Source organism: Heterodontus francisci, chromosome 26, assembly GCF_036365525.1.
Source record: "Heterodontus francisci isolate sHetFra1 chromosome 26, sHetFra1.hap1, whole genome shotgun sequence".
In the NCBI taxonomy this organism is placed as follows: domain Eukaryota; kingdom Metazoa; phylum Chordata; class Chondrichthyes; order Heterodontiformes; family Heterodontidae; genus Heterodontus; species Heterodontus francisci.
The window spans coordinates 41,302,692-41,316,023 of record NC_090396.1 but is presented as its reverse complement, the minus strand read 5'-3'; the positions used below and the strand labels follow the sequence as shown (position 1 = coordinate 41,316,023).

The window sequence follows — 13,332 nt, the reverse complement described above, 5'->3', positions numbered from 1 at the left end:
ATGGTGGGGACTGGTACTCACCAATTCTCATTGTTTATCTGATCGCCAAATCCTGGGGTATCAATTACTGTTAGTTTCATGCGGACCCCCTTTTCTTCAACATCTGCAATAAATTGAGAACGGTACTGGATAAATCAAGTTGATAAACTCAAGACTGGAGAATTTTTTTTTTAGATGGAAAGGTTCTGCCCCAGATAGAACTAACATCAGCATCTGCCAGAAGTTTTCATCAGCCGTACCTGAAAACATGCATTACATTCCTAAACAAATATCAGATCAACTATTGATGCACCAACGGAGTCTGTAGGAAAATGGTAGTGAATACAAACAGCCATTATAGAACAGACACAAAATGATTCAAGGGCAGTCCCTTTACTAGGCAAAGCCAAATCAAAAGATGTCAATTCAAGTAATGACAAACTTACCACAATGCACCCCAGGTACTCGGGCACTACAAATTTACCATCCTAGGAATTTTGCTGATTTTGTCTCAAATTATGAAGGACACAATCATCACAAGGCGAAAACAAAACAATCTTATTTTCAGGTTTTTAGCCATCTAGGACTTTACTGCACCCTCAGCTTTGAATAACGATCTCCAATAAACAAAATGCTCACTCCTCAAATTCTAAGATAAATGTATCATATCTGAAGAAACAGTAGCATGCTATACCTGATAATTTATAATAATGAAAGATATTACACTCATAACTGAATGAGTGCACAATTTTTTTAGATCTCCTAGTCACATTGAAACATTGACTATAAATTATTTTATAGCTTCAAGGTAAACAACTAGGCCACTTTACACGGAACAGCTAGAGCTGGTGGTACTGGAGTCCAGGCCAGGCTTGAGCGCACTTTGATAGCGGGAAGGGGTAAAAATTTAAGTACAGGCCCGGCCTTTGACTAGAATTATGAATCCCTCCAATCAGGTTTCCACCTGACCGCAGTACTGAAACAGACTATTGACTGTAACTTTAAGAGCTATGTGAATGCAACAGTGGTAAACTATCATTCCTCATCCTTCTCGACCTGTCTGCATGGTTGACCACACCATTCACTTCGCACATCTCTATTCGATCATCCAGCTGGATGGGTCTGCACTTGCCTGGTTCTATTCTTACCTATTCATTTGTAGCCAGAGAATCACCTGCAACAACTTATATTCCTGCTCCTGCACTGTTACCTCTGGAGTTCCCCAAGGATCCAACCTGGGCCCCTTCCTATTTCACATCTTCATGCTGTCCTTTGGCAACATCATCTAACTACACGACTTCAGGTTTCACATGTACACTGATGACACCCAGCTCTATCTCACCACCACCACCGCTCTCGACCCCTCCACTGGGGAAATCACAGATAGGTGTAGGAATTATAGGGTTGTAATAGTTGGTGATTTTAACTTCCCTAATATTGACTGGGACTGCCTTAGTGCTAAGGGATCAGATGGGAAAGAATTTGTTCAGTGTCCAGGATAGTTTTCTGAAGCAGTATGTGGATGACCCTACTAGAGAAGGGGCTACCCTCGACCTCCTCTTAGGAAATGAGGTTGGGCAGGTGGTTGATGTTTCAGTGAGGGAGCACTTTGGGACCAGTGACCATAACTCTATTAGCTTCAAGATAGTTATGGAAAAGGATAGGACTGGTCCTCAGGCTGAAGTCCTAAATTGGGGGAAGGCTAATTTCGATGGCATCAGACAGGAACTCGCAAAAGTTGAATGGGAGAGACTGTTTACAGGTAAAGGGACATCTGGCAAGTGGGAAGCTTTTAAAAGTGAGATAGGAAGAGTTCAGGGACGGCATGTTCCTGTTAGATGGAAGGGCAAGGCTGGCAAGTTTAGGGAACCTTGGTTGACGAGAGATATTGAGGGTCTGGTTAGGACAAAGAAGGAGGCATATGTCAGGTATAGGCAGCTGGGATCGAGAGAGTCCTTCGAGGAGTAGAGGGAATGTAGGACTACACTTAAGCAGGAAATTAGGAGGGCGAAAAGGGGCCATGAGATTTCCCTGGCAGATAAGATAAAGGAGAATCCTAAAAGATTCCATAAGTATATTAAGAGTAAAAGGGTAGCAATCTATGTGTGGAGCCACAGGAAATGGGCACAGTCTTAAATTAATATTTCTCGTCTGTATTTACTGTGGAGGTGGTCATGGAAGCTAGTGAGTTCAAGGGAGGGCACAGTGATATCCTGGAGCATATCAACATTACAAAGGAGGAGGTGTTGGAGGTTTTGAAGCACATTAAGGTGGATAAATCCCCAGGGCCTGACCAGGTGTATCCTAGGATGCTATGGGAAGCAAGGGAGGAGATTGCTGGGGCCCTAGCAGAGATTTTTGTATCATCGTTAGCCACGGGTGAGGTACCGGAAGACTGGAGGATAGCTAATGTTGTGCCTTTATTTAAGAAGGGCAGCAGGGATAAGCCAGGGAACTGCAGGCTGGTGAGCCTTACATCAGTGGTGGGAAAGTTATTGGAAGGGATTCTGAGGGACAGGATTTCTTTGCATCTGGAAAGGCATGGTCTGATTAGGGATAGTCAGCATGGCTTTGTGCGTGGGAAATCATGTCTCATGAATTTGATTGAGTTTTTCGAGGAGGTGACCAAGAGGATTTATGAGGGCAGGGCGATGGACGTGGTCTACATGACCTTCAGCAAGGCCTTTGACAAGGTCCCGCATGGTAGGCTGGTCCAGAAGGTTCAAACACATGGGATCCAGGGTGAGCTAGCAAATTGGATACAAAATTGGCTTGGTGATAGGAGGCAGAGGGTGGTAGTGGAGGGTTGTTTTTCAGATTGGAGGCCGGTGACCAGTGGTGTGCCGCAGGGATCGGTGCTGGGCCCTCTGTTGTTTGTCATATATATTGATGGCTTGGATGTGAATGTAAGGGGCATGATTAGTAAGTTTGCAGTTGACACCAAAATTGGTGGTATAGTGGACAGTGAAGAAGGTTGTCTAAGGTTACAACAGGATATAGATCAACTGGGAAAATGGGCAAGGGAGTGGCAAATGGAATTTAACGCAGACAAGTGTGAAGTGATGCATTTTAGGAGGTTAAACCAGGGCAGGACATATACAGTAAATGGCAGGGCCCTGGGGAGTGTTCTTGAGCAGAGACACCTCGGGTGCAAGAACATAGTTACCTGAAAGTGGCAACACAGGTAGACAGGGTGGTGAAGGTGGTGTATAGCAGGCTTGCCTTCATCGGCCTATCACTGAGTACAAGAGTTGGGACGTCATGTTACAGTTGTACATAACGTTGGTTAGGCCGCATTTGGAGTACTGTGTGCAGTTCTGGTCGCCGCACTACAGGAAAGATGTGATTAAACTAGAGAGGGTGCAGAAAAGATTCACAAGGATGTTGCCTGGTTTGGAGGGCTTGAGTTATAAAGAGAGATTGAATAGGCTGGGTCTGTTTTCCCTGGAGCGAAGGAGGCTGAGAGGGGACATGATAGAGGTATATAAAATTATGAGAGGCATAGATAGGGTAGATAGCCAGAGTCTGTTTCCCATGGTAGGGGTGACTAAAACTAGAGGGCATAGATTTAAGGTGAGAGGGAGGAGGTTTAAAGGGAATCAAAGGGGTAATTTTTTCACACAAAGAATAGTGGGTATCTGGAATGAGCTGCCTGAGGAGGTGGTGGAGGCAGGAACAGTAGCGACATTTAAGAGGCATCTGGACAGGTACTTGAATGAGCAAGGCATCGAGGGATACGGAATTAATGCAGGCAGGTGGGATTAGTATAGATAGGCATTATGGTCGGCATGGACGCGGTGGGCCGAAGGGCCTGTTTCTATGCTGTATGACTCTATGACACTGTCTCCAAATTGGCAGACTGCTTGTTCGACATCCAGTACTGGATGAGCAGAAATTTCCTGCAACTAAATTTGACTATTCCAATGTTCCCCTGGGCAGCCCACTTTCTGCTACGGTCCATAAACTTAAGACCATCCAAAATGCTGCTGCCTGTATCCTAACTTGCACCAAGTCATGTTCACCCATCACCCCTGTCCTTGCTGACCGACACTGATTCCAGGCTCAGTAATGCCTCGATTTTAAAATTCTCATCCTCATTTTCAAATCCCTCTATGGCTTCACCCCATCCTATCTCTATAATTTCCTCCAGCATCTACAATCCTTCAAGATCTCTGCGCTCCTCCAATTCTGGCCTCTTAATCGCTCCACCATTGTTGGCTGCGCCTTCAGCTGTTGAAGCCTTAAACTCTGGAATTTCCTTCCTAAGCCTCTCCACCTTCTTTCGGGTACTCCTTTAAACCTAACTTATTGACCAAGCTTTCGGTTATCTACTCTAATATCGCCTTATGTGGCTCAGTGTCAAAATTTGTTTGATAATGTTCCTTTGAAGCAGTTTGAGATGTTTTATCCATATTAAAATGGTGTTATTTAAATCCAAGTTGTTTCTGATAGGCATCAAATGCACAGCCAGTCTCTAAGTAAATGTTGCTCTCCCCTTTCTTCAGCAACATTTAGACTCAACGTTGAACTTACCAAGCTCTGCACACTGCAGTGGAGTGCAGCTTGTGTAGCGAGGAGAGGGAAGCTCATTCATGACTGGGCTGGGAGCCAAGGTCAGGGATGTTTATGTGCCCCATGAAGTGAGTCAGTCTGTGCATGGAGATGTTTCTGAACAATAGGCAATATTCTGCCTTAATATGGGGAATTTTTGCTCCTTTTTTATTTATCATGTCACAAATTGTCTTGGCAGTTCAAATTACATTTTGATTGATTGGTAGCTTAAATTTTCCAGTCAATACACCTTTCTCTTTTCAATTTCTCATGCATTTGATACATCTGATGCAAAACTTCCAATTGTATATTTTAATTGAGGAAGGGGCAGATTAATGCAGAAGTCTCAGTCAAATATGGGGACCTTGGTAAAACTCACCATAAAGTTGAAACACTCCATATAACCAGAGGATCAGTTTTATATTGGTATATGGTGATATGATTTTCTTTATTATTAATGCAGTGTAGATTGTCTGGACTTATTTCTTCATGCATTTAAAGATGCATTTGTGTTTGAACGGATTGTGTGGAGAGGGGGGGGAAACGGGGAAAGAGCTGGGGTGGGTGCCCAGAGCCCTAAGAGTCTCAGTAATGTTATTGTTCATATTTGTTTTTTTTAAAAAAACTCTTTTACCCAAGTTCTTTGGTTTAAATAGTGTTAAGTGTTGCTATGCAACAGCACAGTTCCTTCTGAACCCATTATGAACAATTGCCAAAAAAGGACAGCACATAGGGTGCCAGACTACTGTCACCAGAAACCTTCATCAGACAAAGAATTGCAACAGCGTCACTGGATAAATAAATGCACAAATCAGTCGCACTGATGGACTTACCATGGCTGATTGATTTCATTTCAACCGTCTGGGGAATCCGTTCCTCAGTTCCTTCAACAGATTTACGGCTAACTTTGGATTTGAACAGGGTGTTTATTAGCGTAGATTTCCCCAAACCACTCTGACCTGTGGGTGGAATAAATACTTGAGTTTACAAGCCACGCTCACAAACCTGCACAGGCATGTAGCATCGCTAATGAATATTACAATGTAGTTCTTTTGCTGTACTTTGGCCTTTAGCCTGCTCTCATTCAGAACCAAAATGAGTCAAATAGATTCTGTGGATATGGTGGCATAATGGTATTAGTGCTGGATTAGTAATCCAGAGGACCAGACTAATGCCCTCAGGACACGGGCTCAAATCCCACCACGGCAGCCGGTGGAATCTAATTAATAAAAAAAAATCTGGAATTGAAAGTTAGTCTCAGTAATGCTGCCATGAAACTATCAATTGTCATAAAAACCCATCTGGTTCACTAATGTCCTTTAAGAAAGGGCAATTAGGGATGGGCAACAAATGCGGGCCTGCCAGCGACACCCACATCCCTTGGAAAAAATAATAAACAAAGCCATGTCATAAACAGCTACGTGGGTCACTTAGTACCAAACCAATAATTCAACTGCACAAAGATGAAGGTTCATGATGTTTAATAATATTATATTAAATTGTTTTTAGCCAACATATCAACCAGGTCAAAGCACTTAAACATAAGTGATTATTGAGAGAGAAAGGCTGGTCAAACCATTCATCCCATTCCTTCCACAGATTATGTACAATCTATCATGAGTGGTGTTCTCACCCCTGTTTAGTCTCCAAGAAAAAAGGTCAACATTTTTTTTAAATTTCCTTTACCCCTGGACCCCCAAATACTCCAGAAGATTAGTCCATTCACACATTCCCACTTGTCAGGCCTAGATGGTTACTTACTACAAATAATAAAAGCACTGCCTGCCTTAGCTCATTTTAAGTACCGTTGCCTGTAAGTCACAAGGTCTGAGTTCAAGTCCCACAATGGAGACTTGAACAATTTATCAAGGTGACATTTCAGTGCAGTATTGAGGCAATGCTGCATTGTCAGAGGTATCACTTTTCAAATGAGTTTATTAAACGGAGACCCTATCTTCCCTCTCAGATGGATGCGGGAGATCCTTTGGCACTATTCAAATAACAAAGCTCTCTCAGTATTTATCCAACATTTATCCCTATAATCACTAAAAAATCATCTATTTCACTGCAGTTGGTGGAACACTGTGTGCAAGTTGGCCATCACACTTCCCTATGACTGCCCTTTACAAAATGTACTTTATTGGCTGTGAAACATTTTTGTACGTCTTGAGGCCATGAAAGGCTTTGTATAAATGCTGGTTTTCTTTCTTTCCTGCATCCAACAGCATGAAGTGTTTAATTATTTCTGTGTGAACTTATCCCTGTAACTTCTAATTCCATCCTAAACAGATATTTTTCCAAGTCTTCCCCACCACCCCCCCCCCCCCCACCCCACCCCCCAAGGAGCAAGGAATCAAAATCCATCTTCACCTCCTTTAAGTGTTACAGTATACAAGGCATTAAAAACAAGGTTCACTTATCGAAATGGAATCCCAGTTTAACTTATACTTGCTGGAGATTTTAGTCGGTTGATCTGTGTCTGATGCACAAGGGAAACATCAAGGCATTCAATTTAAATAAAAACATCTTATGATATTTAAAATATTTACTTCATTAGCATTTTTGTGCCCAAATTTAACAGAGTTGGTTTGAGCATAGGAGTTTTTTTTGCAGTATTGCTCGAGGAGCTGGGAGACAGAAAATTATGGTACTACAGTGACACCACTGGTATGAGAGTGTAAATACACCATGACAGGTTTACATAGGGAGATATTATAGTGGAAGTTCAGCACAGCAGTAAAACCATTCTTGTCTGCTACTCAAAGAGCTAATTAAATTTAACCACTATTGTAAAAATATCAGTTGCATTACTACTATATTTGCTTCTTCATTCACGGTTTAACAAAGGTGTTTCACAGATAAAGTCAAAGGCCACCTTCCAGAGACAAGGAGAAATGGGAGATTGTATAGTAAAACCAGAAGCTAAAGTAAACTGATGAGGGTTTATTCTCTGGTCACACTTTGAATTTACCTAAAAAATCATCTATGGGATATAGAAAGCCAGGACTCACCAAGGAGAATAGTTTGAAACATGGAAGTCAAAAAAAATACATAGAATAAAAGCAGTAAAGAAACCTAAAAATATAACAAGCATCTTCTATTTTGACAACAGTGCTTTCTATTACTCAGTAGAAGCAAAACTTTTGTTTTCCTCATCAATAATCTCACTTGAGGTTCATCATACTCATGTCCTCAATTTCCCTGTTCATTATTCCAGTTATTGCTTATACTTACCTCATACCATTTCAAAGACCTACATCATGTCCCTTCAAAATCTTTTCTCCAATGAAAATAAAATAGCTCTGAATATCTCTTCAAAGTTTAGTGCCCAAATGATACAATCTCCCTGCTGCTCTTCTCTGACTCCTATTTGGCATAAGCAAGACAGAGCAGCACTGAAAATTTAAAACTATTACAGCAAATAAAGAGAACATGGATGCCATTTTTCTAAATGGTTCATTCCAAAATAGCCATAAATTACTTCAGACTTCAAACAAAATAATTAAACAATGTGCTGTGTAGCACAGGAGACACTGCGCAGCTGGGAATTTCAGATAACCATATATTAAAGCAATTTTTGTTTTACCATTATCAAAAACAGCTCTGCAGCCCAAGGTATTAAAACCTGGAAGGAAAAACTGCCTCAGAAGGCAACGGAATTCGTTTCTAGCTCAGCTCTATGTTTCAAAGCACTCCATACAATATTCCTCAGATCACCATAAAAGGCAAAACATCGTCTGAAAGACCTAAATAAGTTGGCTGATGAAGACTATATGGTTCATTCTCTCTGGACTAAGTGAAATTTCTGTGTAGATGCAGTATTTTGATTTTAAGCATTAATGTATTATATTTGGAGCTGTCATCATCCAACACTGAAATCCTGGATATCTTCCAAACATAACTTCTTACCCTTCAATATTCCAAATCATTAACACTTTGGAAGCACTATAATTCACATTATAATGCACCATTAAAATGAAAAATACATTTTACACTTAAAACGTTCAAAGGAAGTTCAATTTTGAAAGGGGAAGTGATTGTGATTGCCTTATGGGACGTGTAGTCATTCCTCAGAAGCTGTATAATATGGAGATCTTCGATATCGTAAGTACATTTTTGGATGCCTTTGAAAAACAGTTGCCTGACTTTTCATTGACCCCATATTAAATCTGGACTTTTCTGCAAATAATAGGTCCCAAACAGCACAGCAAGTGATTATGTAGTTGTGAATTTCTTCTGATTTGATTTCCAATTGTCTTCCGATTTCCAATTGTATGGCCCAAGATAACTGAGAAATTCCAGACCATTGGTAAGTGATCGCTCTTTTGAGCAGGACACCCTGTCTTTGGATTTCCAGACAATCCAGATTTGGCAGACCACATTATGATGAGGATAATTGCCAAATTGGAGTGGCTAATGGCCTCTGGGCTATAAGTGACTGAGCCGAGGAGCTGGTGGGGTATAGGAAGTCTCGGGGCAGACCCAAGTTATTGTCCTCTATTTATGTTCATAAGACTTTTGACTGAGTAAGTCATGTGGCCCTCATGTTGAAACTGGAAGCAATGGAATAAGTAAACAAATTGGATTTTATCTAGAAAGTGTGCTCAAAACCAAGATTCACGAGAATGATTCCAAGGATAAGGAACTTCAATTATGACGATAGATTAGAGAAGTTGGGAGAAGAGAAGGTTGAGAGGTGATTTGATAGAGGTATTCAAAATCATGAAGAGTCTGGACAGAGTAGATAGGGAGAAACAGTTCCCACTCGTGAAAGGATCGAAACCAAGAAGGCACAGATTTAAAGTAATGAGTAAGAGAAGCAAAAGCGACATGAGGGGAAACTTTTTCACACAGCAAGTGGTTAAGGTCTGGAATGCACAGCCTGAGAGTGTGGTGGAGGCAGGTTCAACTGAAGCATTCAAAAGGGAATTAGACTGTTATATGAAAAGGAAGAACGTGCAGGGTTATGGTGAGAAGGTGGGGGAATGGCATTAAATGAATTGCTCGTTCGAGAACCAGTCCAGAATCAATTAAGAAAATTTGGATGCTACAATGTAGACATTAGTCCCTTTGGATGGATGAATAAAATGGCCCTATGGCCTTCCTCATCCTTTATTATCTTATGAGAATATACATTTAGATAAATTTTGAGAGAACATTGGTGTTCCTTTTACAGATGATATAGTATTGGTGATGGACTTACTGCGGTGGGGAGAGGGGGGGGTGCGGTTAATGTTATATTCTACTCAACATCTTGAACAATGGGATAAACAGTAGGTTTTAATTGTGGGTATCTCAATTAGGAGATCTTAAAAGATACTGATTGGGAAATGCAGGGGGATCCTATTCTAGCCATCGATTCATAAGGTACTTGGGGGTTCTGGTGGATGCTACTTCAGCCTTGCTATAGACTTTCAAAGCAGTGCTGAGAATGGCACTGATGACACCAAAGAACCAATGCAGATTCAGCTTGTGGTGGTCAAAAATTTCTCCTTCATGGCTTGGGCCACCAATATTTACAACAGAAAGGCTTCCCTCACCCATGTATGGTTTCCAGGTGAGGTAGATTTGTAATAAAGAGCAACAGGAGGGAGGGAAAGCTCTGGACTAAACTCTCAATGTTTAGATAACCTGTTTTTCCTGTATGCCAATGTATTGATTGCTCCTCTCAATCGAACAAGAGTTTTAAGTCTGTTGTACATCAAAGTGGATGACACAAACTGACTTCTTCCCCCTTATATGTGCATGATTCAAACTCTTGTATGGAGTATCCTGCACTGTACGAATCATATGAGGCTACACCTCTCCTTCAAACATGATGGCTAGCCAACATTTATTCATGTGCTAAATTCAAAATCATCAGAACATGGGATTCATTGAAAAAAACACTTTTGTTCTTTGGTAACTTACCTACAACCATTATATTGAATTCAAATCCTTGTTTCATAGCTTTCCTCCTCATCTGTTCAAGAATGGAATCAATGCCCACATATCCAAAGTGATCAAATCCTGGCTTCTCATTTTGCATGGACTGCTTTACGCCTCCATCTCGAGAAGGTTCAGACATAATGCTGGTTTTGATTGAGCTATTTTCTGCACCTACCAGTGTGGAAAGAAAAAAAAAATTATTTACAGATTAAACTATTGTTGCAATAATCACTGTACTGTTGTAGCTCAAAATGAGCTAATCAGCGAGAGATTAGAGGTGAAAAAGTATCTAATGAAGTAGAACAGAAGGTAAGGGCATGTACACAAGCTGTTCAGATAGATATCCAAGGTCAAAACACATGCGCTCACATCAGAATGGTCTGTTGGTGCCCTTTCTGTACCCAGTGGGTTTGTGTTCCTCACAGGCCCTGGAATGGGAAAAATAAACCCAAGCAGGCTAACAGTTGAGAACAGTTAAGAAAGGAAGGGGCTGGTAGAAAAACTTTGATATTTCAGGGTACAAAATATAATTTCAAACTATTCAATGGCCGACGGCATTTGTAAAGGGTTTCCTGTCCTTACATTGCATTTAAATATTTAAAGGAATAGGCATTTTAGATTTAATTTAAAAACTTAAAGAAATGTCTATCCTCTCTACCACCCCCCAATATCCATTTAGTTCATTCCTTACCCTCTCACCACCCACCTCCCCCCAAAATACTTACCTTGTGTACCTGACCTTCCCCCCAAAAAATTCATCAACTTCTAACTTCAACTCTTTCCCACCATCCTCTCCACCAATCAAAATAGTTTGACCCTGCTCCCCCACCTCATACTGAAATACTTCGCTGCTCCCCCCTCCCCATCAGTGTCCTGCATTGGGTCTCTGACTGGAGATCTGAAGGCACAGCAGTGCTGGCTGGTGCCACCAATATGGCACTGGATCGGATGGCGGGAGCAGGTTAACTACTTAATTCATTCATTTGCATTTTTTTTTTACTAAGTTAATGCTGCTCCCATTGCCGAGGGGAGGTTGGGGGGTGGGGGGGGGGGGGGGGGTGGCGCCATAAGGGCTCCCCGCTGCTGGCAACATTGGCCAGGCCTGCCCAGCTTTGAGGCCCGTGGCAGGCCTCCCCCGGAGACATTTTCTGCCCCCCACCCCCCCAATATCGGTTTGGGGGAGGGGGGGGGGTTGCAGGGAGGGGCTGTAAAATCCAGCCCTAGGTTTTTGGAAAGAGGTGGCGCAAAACTGCATTTACCACAAGCTAAATTTCAAGCAAATAGAAATAAAGAAATGCTGCAAAAGTTTCAAACTGCGACAGAGTATTTCCTATGGACCATTGCCAGCACATTTAAGCATTTTATCAGCAGGCTATTTCTAGAAACAAGTTTACCTCACAGTTCCCCCAACATGGTATCAAAATCCCTTTAGGCACAATTACCAATTTATGTTAAATTTATCATTGTATACAAACAGCTGCAACATTTTAAAGGAGCCCCATTTTTGTGACAACACAATTGGCAAAGCTTGTCCAGTTTTGCAATCATGTATATTGTTTTCAAATAAATCACTGTAGTCGAACAGTTTATCCATTGAGGCTCAGCCCCATTAAAGATTACAAGTCATAAATTTTTGCAATCTCAACCAATAAAATGATAGCCAGTGACTGCAGTTTACAATACTATGATCCAGATTCAAGAAGTTGTTAGGTTTTACCTTCACCGACTACCTGATGCCATGCAAGCCATGATCCTTACCGACAAGACCACCACAGACCCCATCTCAGTGAAGATTGGGATTAAAGGTGGCTGTGTCATTGCACCTACCCTATTCGCCATCTTCCTCGCCGCAATTCTCCAGCTCACCTCCGGCAAGCTCCCCACAGGAGTGGGAATGATCTACAGGATGGATGGGAAATTATTCAACCTTCGTCACCTCCACTCCAAAACTAAGGTCACTCCAACTTCAGTCATCAAGTTTCAGTACACAGACGATGCTTTTGTATGTTGTCACTTGGAGACTGAGCTCCAAGTCATCGTCGACTCCTTCAGTGAAGCATACATGAGCATGGGCCTCACTTTAAAAAAAAAAAAAGAGACCCGAGGTCCCCTTCATACCCACTCCCACAGCGCAGCACAACACCTTCACCCACCGCACCCCCCAACCAAGATCCACAGCCAGACCCTGGAAAACGTGGACCACTTTCCAGATCTCGGGAGTCTCCTCTCAACGAAGGCAGACATAGATGACAAAATCCACAAAGTGCCAGCTTAGCCTTAAGCCATCTCAAGGAAAAAGTATTTGAGAATCAGGACCTCAAACCTGGACTAAGGTCATGTTGTACCGGGCAGCAGTGATTCCCGCTCGGCTATATGTTTCGGATACTTGGACAATCCACAGCAAGCATCTCAAGGCATTGGAGAAATACCAACAATGCTGTCTCCACAAAATCCTTCACATTCATTGGCAGGATAGGCGGTCTAGTGTCAGCATCCTCTCCCAAGCCAACATTCCCAGTTAGGTGCTAATCTCCCAAAACCATTTTGCTGGGTGGGTCATGTCGTTTGCATGCCTGACACCAGGCTCCCGAAACAATTGCTCTACTCCAAACTTTGTTGTGGCAAGAGACTCCCAGGAGGACAGAGAAAACACTTTGGGATTGTTTCAAAGGATCCCTGAAGAGATCCAACACACCCATCAATTCGTGGGAATCCCTGGCCTGGGAGAAGGAGCATCCGGGAAGGCATTCAGCAACTTGAGACACTTTGTCGGGAGCAAGTGAAGGCCAAGTCCAGGCAGCGGAAGGAACACAGCCCACCACCACCACCCCACGCAATTCATCTACTTGATCCTTCAAACACCATCTGCCTTAC

At 42.2% G+C, this 13,332-nt stretch overlaps 1 protein-coding gene across 7 annotated transcripts in view; it reads right to left on the bottom strand.

Moving 5' to 3' along the window:
• Nucleotides 1-13,332, bottom strand: part of LOC137384287 (septin-9-like) — a 413,392-nt gene that overhangs the window by 58,288 nt on the left and 341,772 nt on the right. For all 7 annotated transcript variants that reach the window (XM_068058100.1, XM_068058094.1, XM_068058097.1 and 4 more), the window contains 3 exons: nt 10,441-10,629; nt 5,364-5,489; nt 22-103 (listed from right to left, as the gene is read on the bottom strand). In XM_068058100.1, the coding sequence (XP_067914201.1) occupies nt 22-103; nt 5,364-5,489; nt 10,441-10,597 (365 nt within the window). In that variant the 5' untranslated portion in view covers nt 10,598-10,629. The remainder of the gene's footprint in view (nt 1-21; nt 104-5,363; nt 5,490-10,440; nt 10,630-13,332) is intronic.